At 47.1% G+C, this 13,469-nt stretch overlaps 1 protein-coding gene across 1 annotated transcript in view; it reads left to right on the top strand.

Moving 5' to 3' along the window:
* Nucleotides 1-13,469, top strand: part of LOC105303749 (neuroligin-4, X-linked) — a 285,691-nt gene that overhangs the window by 68,300 nt on the left and 203,922 nt on the right. The window contains exon 4 of the mRNA XM_023521777.1: nucleotides 6,858-7,664. Coding sequence (XP_023377545.1) covers nucleotides 7,193-7,664 — 472 coding nt within the window. The 5' untranslated portion in view covers nucleotides 6,858-7,192. The remainder of the gene's footprint in view (nucleotides 1-6,857; nucleotides 7,665-13,469) is intronic.

Raw genomic sequence — 13,469 nt, forward strand, 5'->3', positions numbered from 1 at the left:
CACGATGCAGAGCGCATCAGGAGAGGCTGTGAAGAGCTGGTTCAAAGCCACTTATTAAAGACCTGCGGACACACCTTATGCCCAGCCAAGGTGGTTCTTCCGTCGTCTCCTGCTTGAAAGCACTCAGTCATCTTCGGCGTTGACCTCAGTGTGTCCGGCCGCCCATCCACGGACCCGCCACCAGACGAGGCGAGGACCCACCGCATCTGGGGTGCAAACACCAGGTCAGACGGTGCTGGTGCTGTCTGTGGATGGACTGGTTTTTTGTTTGTTTGTTTGTTTGTTTTTAACTCAAACCGGTAGTGTTCCTTTTTGTAGGCGATCCCATTTAACTTCTTCTCCGTCTTAAAAATCTTTCCTTAAAAATAATTCTGCCCACCTACCGCGGAGAAGAGGAAGCCGTTTATAGAAAGCGGTATTAGCAGGGCTCGGCATCTGGGACGCCTGACTTAGCTCGCAGAGCTGCAGGCAGATCTGTGCTCAGATCTACGTCTGAACCTCCTTTTCAAATCCGGCTTCGATGAAAGCGAGTGAAACTGGTAAAGTAAGCGCCAACGACAGGCACACTTTCCTACTCTGTGTCCGAGAGTGGTCCCAAGACTCTCTCTCCTCACGATGAAATAGATTCCTACAGCAAAGACACAGGGGCTGGACAGTGGGGCGCCCAGGAAGTTTACATTGAGAACGAGATGGAGCCGGTCCTGGGAGTGTGTTGTTGACCTCGGTCGACCCATAGCAGGCCGGTGAAGGAGCATGTCGTCACATCTTTTTTTTGTTGTTTGTTTTTTTGTTTGTTTGTTTGTTTTTTGCCTTCCAAGCTCAGCTGCCTTCTGCCTGCCTTCCCCATCTTTTTCTTGATTTTAACTTAATAACTTTTGCTGAGAACCTTTTCTTTTCCAAGTGCGGGTATTCGTCCTCTGCGGTCTCTGATGGGAGGTTGCTCAGCGTCCAGCAGGGTATGTAAACATTTGAGAAGTGGCTAGGACAGAGCGAAAATGCTCCTCCCGGGGCCATTTTTCCCGCCCTCTGTGCCTCTCGGTAACCTTGTTTCTTTCCCCTGTCTTGAACTGCGATGCACAGCTCCTCTGGGACCATCTTACAAAACCGCTGTGGCCCAGATCACTCTGCACACCCAGAACTCGAAACGCGTCTCTGAAACACAGCATCCCAAATTGCATCCTGCCGAAACGAAGCCCACGTTCCCACCGAAGGACGTGGTGGCAGAGAATGGACCAGACGTTCGCTTCGTGGTGCTAATTTAAATACAGGCTTCATCTCATTAACTGGCATGCAGGCTAGGTTCAAATGAAAAGTTCATTGGTGTACCTATATGTTATTTATCCAAGTGGGTTTCAGAGAAGAAGCGTACATTAGAACCTCACGAAGTTAAGTATAATTAGTGAGCATTTCCTTGGAGTTCCTTCTTGTTGTAAATGTATAGATGTTTGCATACACATACATGTGCACATATGTGTGTATATGTGTGTATATATTCACATGCACTGACACAGTGGCCCAGGCACTGATGTCCGTGAGTTACGTCCTGTTACTGTGCCCATTTTCTAGGTAAGAAAGTGGCATCGTGGATGGTTTCCAGCCTCGTCTGGGATGCTGGCGGAGTTACAGTTAGAGCCAGTTTGACACTAGGAAGCCAGAGTCCAGCACTCATGTCTCTAACCGTTGGTCCTTACTGCCACCCACAGATTCAGTGCCTGGACGAGTAAGTGACTCCGTGGCCATCGGTGTCTGTTGGAGTCCTTCGTCTTTCAGAGGCTCCTGCTCACAGCCATCTCTATGGAAACGGGTAGTGAGCATCACATACACTGCGTTTTATTGATTACCTACGACATACAAGGCACGGGGCAGGTTACAAGGAGTGGAGACAGCGCGATTTCTGAAGCCAGCGAGCTTCGTAGTTCAGTGGGCTGATTTGGAGATGCACACACAGCATGTTATAGCGTATCATTTCATTAGTTTGGATGTAGATTATATACATTTGAAAATGTGTACATATAATTATATCCGTAAACTTTAAATATACACTTATATATTAAATATATTATTTGACATATGATATTTACATATAACATAATATTTACATATGTAGTCCAAGTACAAATTACATATATTATAGACCACATTTACATATAGAGTTCAAGTGCGAATTACATGTATAGAATACGCGTAGTATGTACATATACATAGTTCAAGTGCAAACTCTTGTGCACTAACTCCTTGGAGTTACATATGAGAGAGAGGGATGGTCGGTACACCGAAATCATTATTACAACAAATCAATGACTGCGGGCGAAAAGAAAATTAATATGCTTTCCGAATCTTGACGGAGAAGTCCGGTCCATGACAATCTGGTGACATTCTCGTTGCCTGCTCATACATGTTCTATGGAATTACAGGGACATCTTTTTTTAAAAAGATGTCCTCGACACAGCCAGCCTCCCCCCGTGCTCTGCTATGTGGAAGGCACGGCTTCCTCCTTCAGGGGGGAGCTTTGGGTTCCCAGCAGCTTCTTTAGCTCCTGTTTACTGCGTTTCCATGACAACGGTCTGAGGTGTCACCACCCTCAGGCTGAAGGCAACCAGAGAGGTCACTTTGTCCGAGCCCTGGGCACTAAGTGATGTGGCAGAGGTCACCTGGCTTAATTAGTGACCACGACAGTTGAAATCTCGGGCGACCTCGTCCTCCAGGTTAGCGATGTAGTCGGGAGCCCGCTGGCTGCTTTTTATGGACGATGACGTGATCGTCCATTGCCTTAGGCTTGGAACATGACCTTGGAGAAAACAGTTTACATTTTTCCTTCGGTTTTTAAATCTAAGATATTTTGATCGTGCAGGAGAAAATAAAGTTACTGAGTCAAACTTTGCAGACACGCATCTTGTGATTAAAATTTTCATTGTAAAAGAATCATACTCATAAAATGTATACCCTATATATTTAGAAATAAAGTTTAAACAGACATACTGCCAGAGTACAAAATGAAGCATTACTAATATTCTTGTATATCCATGTGAACTACTTCACTGTCAACCCTCAGAGGCAGTGATTACCCCCAAATTCGGTTTTAATAATGCCCTAGCTATTTTAATGTTTTAGTGCAAATATAGCACTAAGCAACAGACCGTTCAGTTTTATGTAATATACCAAGAAAACCACATGTGTATTCTTCGGTGACTTGCTTTTTTTATGTTTTGAGATTTATCCATTTGAATACCATCTCAGTTGTTCGTTTTTTAGTGTTGTATTGTTTTGAGACTCCTTCCAGCTCATTTACCCTCTCTCTCTCTCTCTCTCTCTCTCTCTCTCTCTGTCTCTCTCTCTCTCTCTCTCTCTCTTGTTTTTTGGAAGATGCATCCGTAGCGTTCTCTTTCTTTTAAGATTTTCCCCGGTCACGGACACGTAACACCGTCAACACCCCAGAGACAGATTTTACCTCTTGTACAGACGAAACAGCAAAATAAACGTGATCGGGGCCCACCTTATGGAAATACATATTTTAAAATTAAACCGATCTCAAGTCGAGGGACGTGCAGTGTCGGGAGAAGTTTATTGCAGTTTTTATTTCGACTGACTTACAGTCTGACATCCTTGAATGGTGTGAGCCTCGTCTTAATTACGACCTCAGAGAACAAGACTGCCCCAGAGAGAATGATTCTAAAATACCCAGTCAAGGTATAAATCAGTAGCAGCGCGTCTCTCAGATCGTGCTGTGACCTTGGCAGAGAACACGTGCTATGAAGCCCTTTAGCCCCAAATTGCATGTATTCAATGAAGTCGTGGTTTTTACTTTCTTTCATTCAGATTTTTACTCAGATTTTTGTAGTATCCCATTTTCATTTGGAGAAAATGAAAAGCTGTAGATATAAATATAAAAACATAGTATGTAAATATGTTTATCTAATATACATTAAAGATATATATATATATTTTTACTGAGGTTTCACCCCTTTTCCTGTGTGAAGTTTACACGGGAGGTCTTTCATTTTTTGTCTGCAAGTATATTGTTTGGTTCAGTTTATACTGATTTCTTTCGTGATGTCGATGCATATTCAGTAGTGTATTGTCAAAATCTTCATTACTCGTGATGGCAAAACTTTTCAAGTTTTTAAATGTTCAGATGTCACTTGCAGACACGCACGCGCATGCACGTCTATCCACACAAACAAGCATGTAGTGCCTCTGGTTATAATCCTTCGGTGTGCCCACAGAAGCTTACGTGCCCACCGGCATTGCAGATCTGGCGAGTTAGTCTGCTGGTCGTCACCCTGAAATGAGTTCGCCCCAGTCCTGTAGAAATGTCTGGAGACACTTTTGACTCTTATAGTGACGAGAAGATGCTCTTGGTGTCCGGTGGGTGGGGACCAGGGACGCTGCTCGGTGCCCTGCATCGTCCAGGACGCTTCCCCGCCACAAAGAGTTACAGGGTCCCGAACATCACCAGTGCCAAGGTCAGGATACTCTAGACCTGAGATTGTATTCTTTCCATGAAAATTGGCCTAATAATAATAATAATAATAATAATAATAATAATAATAAATGGAGGAAATGAGGTAGCACTGAACTCGTGACTACTACGGACGCCTCACCTAGACCTGGGGTGTGCTCAGAGGCCCCCAAGGTCCCCTCTTCTCCTGCTGGTCCATATCTCTCTCTGGCTTTCAGAACCTTGTAGGGAGGGAGGTTTAGCCGGGGGGGAGACTGGGTCACACGACCCCAGCCCGAGGTCTGGGGGTGACGCGTTCGCTGGCAGGGTCCTTGCGACTATGGGATTCGTCAGTCATCCCATCCACGCCGAGTTGGAGGACCGAAGGTGGGGGCTGCAATGCCCCCCGGAGTTCGTTCACAGGTGCCAGGACGAATGCACCGACGGAGGCTACCTCTTCCGTGTGCTTTCGGGAGGCCGTGTCGCATGTCATGTGGACGCTCTCGTTGAATCCCCAGACGCTTACAGCCGTCACCCCTTGTGTGTGATTTCCCCCTCTGTGCCTTCTGTTACCCTCAGTGGACCGCGTGGTCCAGAAATCTTCCAAGGAAAATTCCAGAACCGAACAACAGTCCGTTAAGTTTCGAATCGCTCACCATTCTGAGCAGTGTGGTGGGATGTCACGAGCCCAGCTCCTGGGTGTCATGAGCCATCTCTGTGTCCGGCGTCTCCACCCTGTAGACAGACCTGTTACTCAGTGTCCCTGTGGGTGATCACGCTGACCGGCATGTCACAGTGCTTGTCTTCACGGCACCATTAATTATTTCGGTTCACGAAGGCACCATCCCGTAACTGTTCTCACAGTCTGTTGTTAAAATTCTTCTATTCTCTTGTTGGCTCTTGTTCATTTCTTACTGTGTCTAATTTGTAAATTGATCGTAGGTAGCTGGGTGTAGGAACGGACATAGTATGTGTGGTGTTTGCTATTGCCCAGGGTTCAAGGCGTCCACTGGACGTCTTATCCAAACAGATCAGGGGAGGGAGGCTCCAAAGCAGAGTTTTCTGGAAGATGGGGCTGTGGAAGAGCTGCCTTGCTCTTGTATGTCTCTTAATGATTTGGACGCTGGGTCACGCCGTGGTGGACATCCAAATGTTGTCTACGGTGCAATGCAAACACAGAGGCGACCCCATACATACATCAGCATCACTAGACGTGATGCCACTTTTCAGTTTCAAAGTTGCGGTCTAGATTTTTTTACCATTTTCATTCAGCCGTGATTCTCAGGCCCCAGAATGTGGCACTTGCCCCCAAAGACATTATAGCTCCACGATAGATCTGTGTGTGATACATTTCATTAAAAAAAAAAAAAATGGATCGGTTTGACATATCCTGCTCTGCTGTTCACTTAAAAAAAGACATAATTACGTTCCAGTCCGGAAATACTTTGCATAACTCGCAATGTCTTACCAACCTGTTTGCCCAGTTTCGCGTCGAAGGATGCTGTATTTAAAGGTGTCCTCCTAGCAACACCCGATGACGCGTTTTCTATCCCCAACGGGTCGTTCACGCTGTCCTCTTACACACAGCGTGTTTAAGCCTCCACGAGCAATGTTCGTCTAGTCTGAGCCCCGGGATCCACGGGGCGATGAAGCGACGAAGCGGATGTTTTAAAAGCTGACTCCGCCCGGGCTCAGATGGACGTTAAGCTTTTAAAATAAGCTTCGGGGTTTACCCTCAGAGGCATATAACGTTCCACGTGTGTCAACACCTTTAATTGCGAATGCCGTCTCGATGGGACGAGCCCCTACGGCTTGTACGTGACATGTCCGTCTCGTTCGGTTTTTGACAAAGATGCCACGAGTCATGGCGATGGCGTACGCAGGCTGAATGAAGATGCGTGCTCTTGGGTTGCCTGATGCCTGAGCAGGATGAGTATCCAGTCTATGCTCTTGCCGTTAGGAGATGAGATGCATGATTTTTTGTCATTGTTCTCTGTTAAATATCCACAGGTCTTGAGCCAGTTTGGCCCAGATGTGTGTTTCCTTTTTTCTCATCCCTGAGAACTTAGAGCTCATCAGAGAAGCAGGGATTGGGGACCCGCGGTCCACCGATGGGCCCGTCTTATCAATAACGGTGGAATCGGGTGGCATCGTGACAGTGGTCTGCGTAACGTGTATAGCTTTTGGGGATTCGCGCGTTCATTTATCGGTGGTTTCAGGTGACGGGCACGCAGCAAGGATTGCGACACGCGATAGCCAGTCTGGCTCGATCGCACTCCACAGAGACAGCGCTGTAGAGATTCACGCGTGAATCAGAATTTCATAGCATGAGGTGGAGGGCGGCACGGAAGAGGCAGCACGTGGCATGGTGGCAGATGTCTTGGTTTCATCCTCTTTGTCTGCTTTCTTCTTCCACCAGGCGGACCGCCCTGCCCTGGAGTTTTCATAAGGAGCCGTCGTCGCCCTCGGGTCGTGTTGGAGGGTCACCGCTTCCTGGAAGCCTGCCGCTCGGGGACATAATCCGTTCCGGGATTAAGGGGCGGCTGTTCTCTCGCGATGGGCTGCCTGCAACACCATTTGGTACGTCCGTAACTTCGTGCTCTGTCTATGACCCATCTGCGGGACCCCCTGGCCAGCCCGTCTCCTCTCCCAGGTCTTGGGCTCCGTGGAGAGCCCCCTCTCTCGGCGGCTGGCTTCACGGCGTCGTGTGCTTGGAGCTGTACCCCACAGACACCCGCGGATGTGCAGTGAACAATGTCGACACCCAAAGGGCTGTTATGGCTTCCTCTGTTTTTCACGCCGGTGTGCATCATGGTGAACCCCCACGTCGTCCTGTGGATCACCGCTCTCGCCATCAAGTTCACCCTCATCGACAGCCAGGCACAGTACCCCGTCGTCAGCACAAATTATGGCAAAATCCGGGGCCTACGGACACCGTTGCCCAACGAAATTCTGGGTCCAGTGGAGCAGTTCCTGGGGGTCCCTTACGCCTCGCCTCCCACTGGAGAGAGGCGGTTTCAGCCCCCCGAACCTCCGTCTTCGTGGACCGGGGTTCGGAATGCCACGCAGTTCGCCCCCGTGTGTCCTCAGCACCTGGACGAGAGGTCGCTCTTGCACGACATGCTGCCCATATGGTTCACTGCCAACTTGGATACTCTGATGACCTACGTTCAGGATCAAAATGAGGACTGCCTGTACTTGAACATCTACGTGCCCACGGAAGACGGTAAGCACGCGCTTTAGACAGGAGACCCCTCGCCCCCCGCCCCCGCTCCCTCAGCCGACGAGCCTTGCCGGGAGGGCTTTGTAACGAACGCCCTGTGCCTTTGTAGTCCCTGTGACCTATTAATTGTTTGCTCACGCTGCAAATGCAGATGACGTAGTCACTTCCGATTTGGTCTACGCGTGTTTACCGAGCGTCTCGTGGATGGCCAAGACTGAAATTAAACTCTTCACGGTATCTAGAGTTTGCTTTTAGCCTTGTTGCTGTGCTCGTTTGCAGGCTCTAGCTGGTGGGAGCGTCTGCGTGTTCCGTGGTATACCTGATCCATCCGTGCAGAAAGGAACCTATCGAAAATAATAGAATTAAGAACATTATTGCGTTAAGTTAGCAAACTGGAAATCATAACGAATGCTTCCGTTTGTTTTCATGCCTTGACTTTTGTCGTTTTTTATTTTTTTCTGGTTTGTTTGTTTTGAATCTTGAAAGGAACCACTGATTGTGTCAACTACACAATCAAGGGGTATTTTATGAAACCGTTGGATTTCGTTTTTTAAAATCCATGTCGTTGACCTAAATTTGGGCGCTGTTTTCCCCCAACCTTCACTGCAATCAAATGGCAAATGTGTGTCATCCGACGATTCTAGCTACATTAGAAAATAATGTGCTCGCTTGAACAAAATGGCTCTTTTGTTTTCAATGACACAATCGCGAAAAAAAAAAAGTCTCTGAAAACTGTCATGTTCGATATGATTTAATCCAGCGCTAGTAACACTTGGAAACTTCCTGTCCGTGTAGATTTTAAACTATAGTATATTATAGAGGTAAACCAGAAGAAAGTTATGCTCTGGGGTGCCACTTTTGTAATTTACCATTTGCTGATGCTATGTTTAGAAAAAGAACACAAAGCATAGAATCACACATCTTCCTGGCATTTCAGGAAATAATTGACGAGGATCAAAGGCGTCGCCTGCCACAGAAGCTAATGTGTCCTTTGTAACCTTCACAAAGGGACGTCTTTTCTTTGCCCTTAATCCTTGCAAAGGGTTTTCCAGTGAGATTTGGCCGGCGGTCTGAAAAAACCGATCACGTTATTCAGTGATGTCCCAAACCGGATCTTCTTTCTGTGCGTAGACGCTAAAAGGTGGTGTGAGTGGGGGGTGTCAGGAGCCCCCGGACCACGGTCGTCCGTTGTGGACGCCGCGGACACCCACGGAAAGAAAGGGAAGGGCCGTGCTTCGGCACATGCCCCATTTCTGGCCTGCGGCCCTTGTCGCCATGGCGACGGAACGCACAATTATCTCCTGAAGTGCAGGTCCGAGCGCGAGGGCCGGAGAGAACCTGGCATCGGACACCGCACTTCCACGATCCCGCCCAGCTGCCCCGTGGGGACCGGGCCCCAAAAGCGGCTTTGTGCAGACGTCACAGCGTTAGTGATGGCTCCTGAATGCAATTACGGTTCCCATTGTACAAGCCGCCTGGCTGGCCATCCTTGGTCCTAATGAGCTATTCAAATAATAAAGAAAGAAGGAAAGGCAGAAAGAGGGGAAGAAAGAACTCGAACAGGGGAGTCCATTAGAATGGCTTTCACACTACACTGGCTGGGCTCGTCTCAGAGCCGGTGACTTTATACAGTTAACCTCACGGACAGTGACCGCACGTCAGGTAGAATGCCGCCTCACAGGAGAGGTGGGACCCAATCGGACCACTCAGGAAGGAAAATCAGTAGCGTCCTTATGACAGAGACAGAGATGTGCGGTTGTGTTTACGGAAACCCTAAGCCATCGCTCCATCGCACTATGGCTCAGGCATGGAGAGGAATCTGGGCCTGTCGACACGTGGGAAGAGCCCCCTGATGGAAAAGCGTCTAAACCCAGGGAGCGATCCGAAGCCACTAGTTGACTTCTTGAGCTTTTTTTCGTGCAGTTTCGCACACAGTATCTCGCGTGGTCCCGACGAGGCCGTCGGGCATGTCACAGGGGCGGGAAAGGTAGAACCGATCTTCCGACGGTATGTGGATATTGGGATTTTGCTGGTGAGCGTTCGCAGCTACATGCCTGGCTGTTGGTGCAAACAACAAACCACAGCCTTTCCGGTCAGGAGTTTTGTGGTTTTATTAAGTATTTGCATCAGTTTGAGAATCCGTGTGGGGGCCTAGATAGTTCATTATCGGTTACTCTCTGGAGGATAAACCCCACCCGCAGAATAACACATGGAAATTACAGCTGATTTCCCCAAAGTTCTTATTTTAGGAAACATCTAATTCGCATCAGTACATTTAATTAGCAGTGTAGACAGCGAGATTGGGTATTTGCAATTCAGAATTCCACTCTGGTACTCCGTGTTTTGAGATTTCTCTTTTCGCTTGGATCAGAGGCTGTGGGTGAAGAGCTGGCATCACTTTACTACCCAAAATAGTTCTGAGGACTTTCTATGTGCCAGTCACGTGTTACATGTCAGGGACGTAATGCACGCACCAGTCCCTAATTCTGAGACAGAGACGCTTGTAGGCATGATGATGACTCCCCAAAGACACGCAGGCTCCAACCCTTGGTACCTGCAGATACGTTCCCTTATGTGGCAAAGCAGAATTAAGGTTGCCGATGGAATTCTATTTGCTGATAGGTTGACCTAAAGGTAGGCGGACTGTATCTAGGGTACGTGGGTGGGCCCAGGCCCAATATTTAGTAACAAAGGCCCTTAGTCATGGAAGAGGGAAGTCAAAGAAGATGTTAGAGCCACAGAGAAAAAAAGGTGGGAATGCCACCTGATTTGAGGACGGGAGACAGCCAGGAGTCAAAGGATGTGGAAGCCTCTAGAAGCCGGGAAAGTCAAGCAAATGGATTCTCCCCCTGAACCCCCTGTCCCACCCAACAATACAGCCTTACGAACCTCGATTTCAGCTCAAGGTAACTCCAACCATCTCAACTGAAAGATAATACGTGTGAAAGTTGATCCACGAAGCCAGGACGTTCGCGCCCATAGAAAAGTCATACCTAGTCTTGGCCGCCTTTCATAGTGTCCGAAATCCAGAGCCAGGGATCTGCCTCTCTGGCAAATCAAGGAATTGGTGAAGGCTTCTTCAGAGCTTTCTGAAGGCCCACGTGTTCTCAGGTTCTAATTCACCTGCTTTGTTTTCTGTCTCAAGCATCTAAACACTGGGAGGCTGACATTTGCTGCGTTCCCTCATGCGTATCAAGGAGAAAAATCTCGTTTTAGCTGGCGAGGAGACATTTGGCCCACTAGAAGCTTCAACACGAAAGAAGAGAGAGAGCCCCAAGCTTTGGTTCGGCGGGTCATGACGGCCTCGTGGCAAAGAATCCTTAATGTCACATTCAGAAAGATACACGGATTTTACACGGGGAAATAATGAAGGGCCGTTTCAGTTTTCACAGGCATCTAAGACCGATACTCAGAAGGAATGTCATCGAATAACAGATCGATAGCAAAACGAACGAGTCATCCTCCTTCCTCATCTCTCCCCAGCCCATCTCACTCACGATGGCAGCTGTGCCTCTCCGTGGCTTCTGTCCTACTTATTACCCCTCTTAGCAAAAACTCGTGGGCCCCCCTCCCCCTCGTGGCCTGTCCCTCCATCCCCCAAGATCTGATCCGTTCTGGGCAAAAGGGATTCTCTACTCTTCCAAACACACAATAAGTTCTCGATAAGTTAATTTATTGACAGCATGTAGGTTAATTCCCTCCCCCGTTTTACTGGTGTACCACTGACACACATCGCCGTGTGAGTTTGGGGTGTGCAGCCTCATGATTGCACTGACGTGTGTTCGTTTCTGATGATGACTGCGATAATTGAATTAGCATTCATCATCTCATATATATACCATAGGAAGCAGGAGAAAAGAAACAAAATGTTTTCTTGTGATGAGGGCTCAGGATTGACGCTGATAACCTTCACACACACACACACACACACACACACACACGTGTGCGCACACACACACGCGCACACTCACATATCTATCATGAAGCCATGCTAACTATAGCCACCGCAGTGGATGGCAAATCCCCAGGACTCAGCCATCTCATGACTGGAAGTTTGGGCCTCGGACCTCCTTCATCTAATTCCCCACCTCCCAGGTAGGCCACCCCTCCTGAGGGAACCACATACGTGATGAGTTTGAGTTTTGGTTTGTTTGTTTTTAGACTCCACGTATAAGTGTCACCATGCATGTTTGTCTTCCTCTATCCGACTTAATTCACTCAGCATAATACCCTCAAAGTCCATCCATATTGTTACAGATACCAGGATTTCCTTATTCTTTTATGGCTGAATCGCATGTGTGTGTGTGTGTGTGTGTGTGTGTGTGTGTAGCACATCATTATCCATTCATCCATCGATGGACACTTAGGCTGCTTCCATGTGAACTTGGCGGCACAGGTATCTTTTCTCTATGCCTTTTAATGTCTATTTGGCTCACTCCTCCAGCTCAGCTTAGAGCAAGGTCAAGAAATTACCAGCCCCAGTTCAAATGCCACCTTGTCCCCTCCCCAGCTGAGAGATGATGGGCACAGTATTAGGCTTGTCTGTGCCTCCGTTTTGTCACGTGTAACGTGGCTTCTGTGATGCGGTGTTTAAGGCATTAATCCGTGTGAAGTGTCTATACTGATATCCCAAGCAGGTGACCACACTGTTATCCGGTGTTAGTGGAACATAATCAATAGAACAGGAAACCAGAACATTTCAGCGAACTCGCACGTGCATATTGGGTCTAACGTGTATGGGATCCAGCACATAATAAATGTGTCTTGGCTAGAACATAATTATTTACTGTCATAGTGGGGAGGGGTCAGCTTCAGAAATGGGGGCAAGAGGCTATTGCTTCTGACACTTCAAAGCGTGTTAACAAAAGGGAGTTTTGAGGGAGTAGCATTTTTTTAAAAGAGCAGAGATTTATTCTGTTCTGCTTTATCCCTGAGCTTTGTTCTGTTGTTCAACCGGAGTTGTCAAATGGATTTTTAGCATCGAATGTAACTTACAGAAATTAATCATCAAGAAAGCATGAAATTCCACCTTTTGGAAGAGTGCCGTCCAACATTCAAAGACAACATTACTACTCATTTTTTTAATGCGAGATAAACGAGAAATCAATTTCCCTTGGCTCCTCATCACAGATAGTCCATTTTTATGCACATGGTGGCGAAATCTGTATGAAAAACTAAAACGTAACCAAGTTAACCCGGCGAGACACATTTTAACCATCCACATCGGCATGCAACTACATGAAAATCATGAACGATTCCCGTTTTCGTAGTGCAGATGTAGGTTGTAATTGATAATAATTACGAAAGATTAGTCAATAAATAAGTCCCTGAGAAGAACTAGTGGAAAAGAATTTAGTTTTGTGAACACGGTTAAGCTGGAGTAGGTTTCTGGTTCCCTCCCAGATTAAAGATTTCACCAATTCCGACATAGAACAATGATCTTATTGGAGCTTCAGGAATTATATCCATTTAGAATAATACTGCTGGCTTAGTATGAATCATGTCTATTTGGATAATTTAGCAATACCTTGTTCTAAAAATGAGAATTTTTCCTTACATTTCCTGTTTTCCATTCCATAAATTTTGACTCAATGCCATTTGCAATTTAGACCTTTTTTTTCATAATTAGAACAAGTCCACCTTCCCTAGGATATATGAAGAAATCGATTTTCTATATAGTGAAGAGCATAAGCAATATTATGACGAAAGTGTCTGGGGTAGAAATTTCAGATGCCACTTGTCCGCTGGAATATTTGTCCATTTCTGACAATTTGATCATTTTTCCGTAGAATCTTCCCAGCAGGAAAC

The sequence above is a fragment of the Pteropus vampyrus genome, unplaced genomic scaffold (genome assembly GCF_000151845.1).
Source record: "Pteropus vampyrus isolate Shadow unplaced genomic scaffold, Pvam_2.0 Scaffold315, whole genome shotgun sequence".
NCBI lineage: Eukaryota > Metazoa > Chordata > Mammalia > Chiroptera > Pteropodidae > Pteropus > Pteropus vampyrus.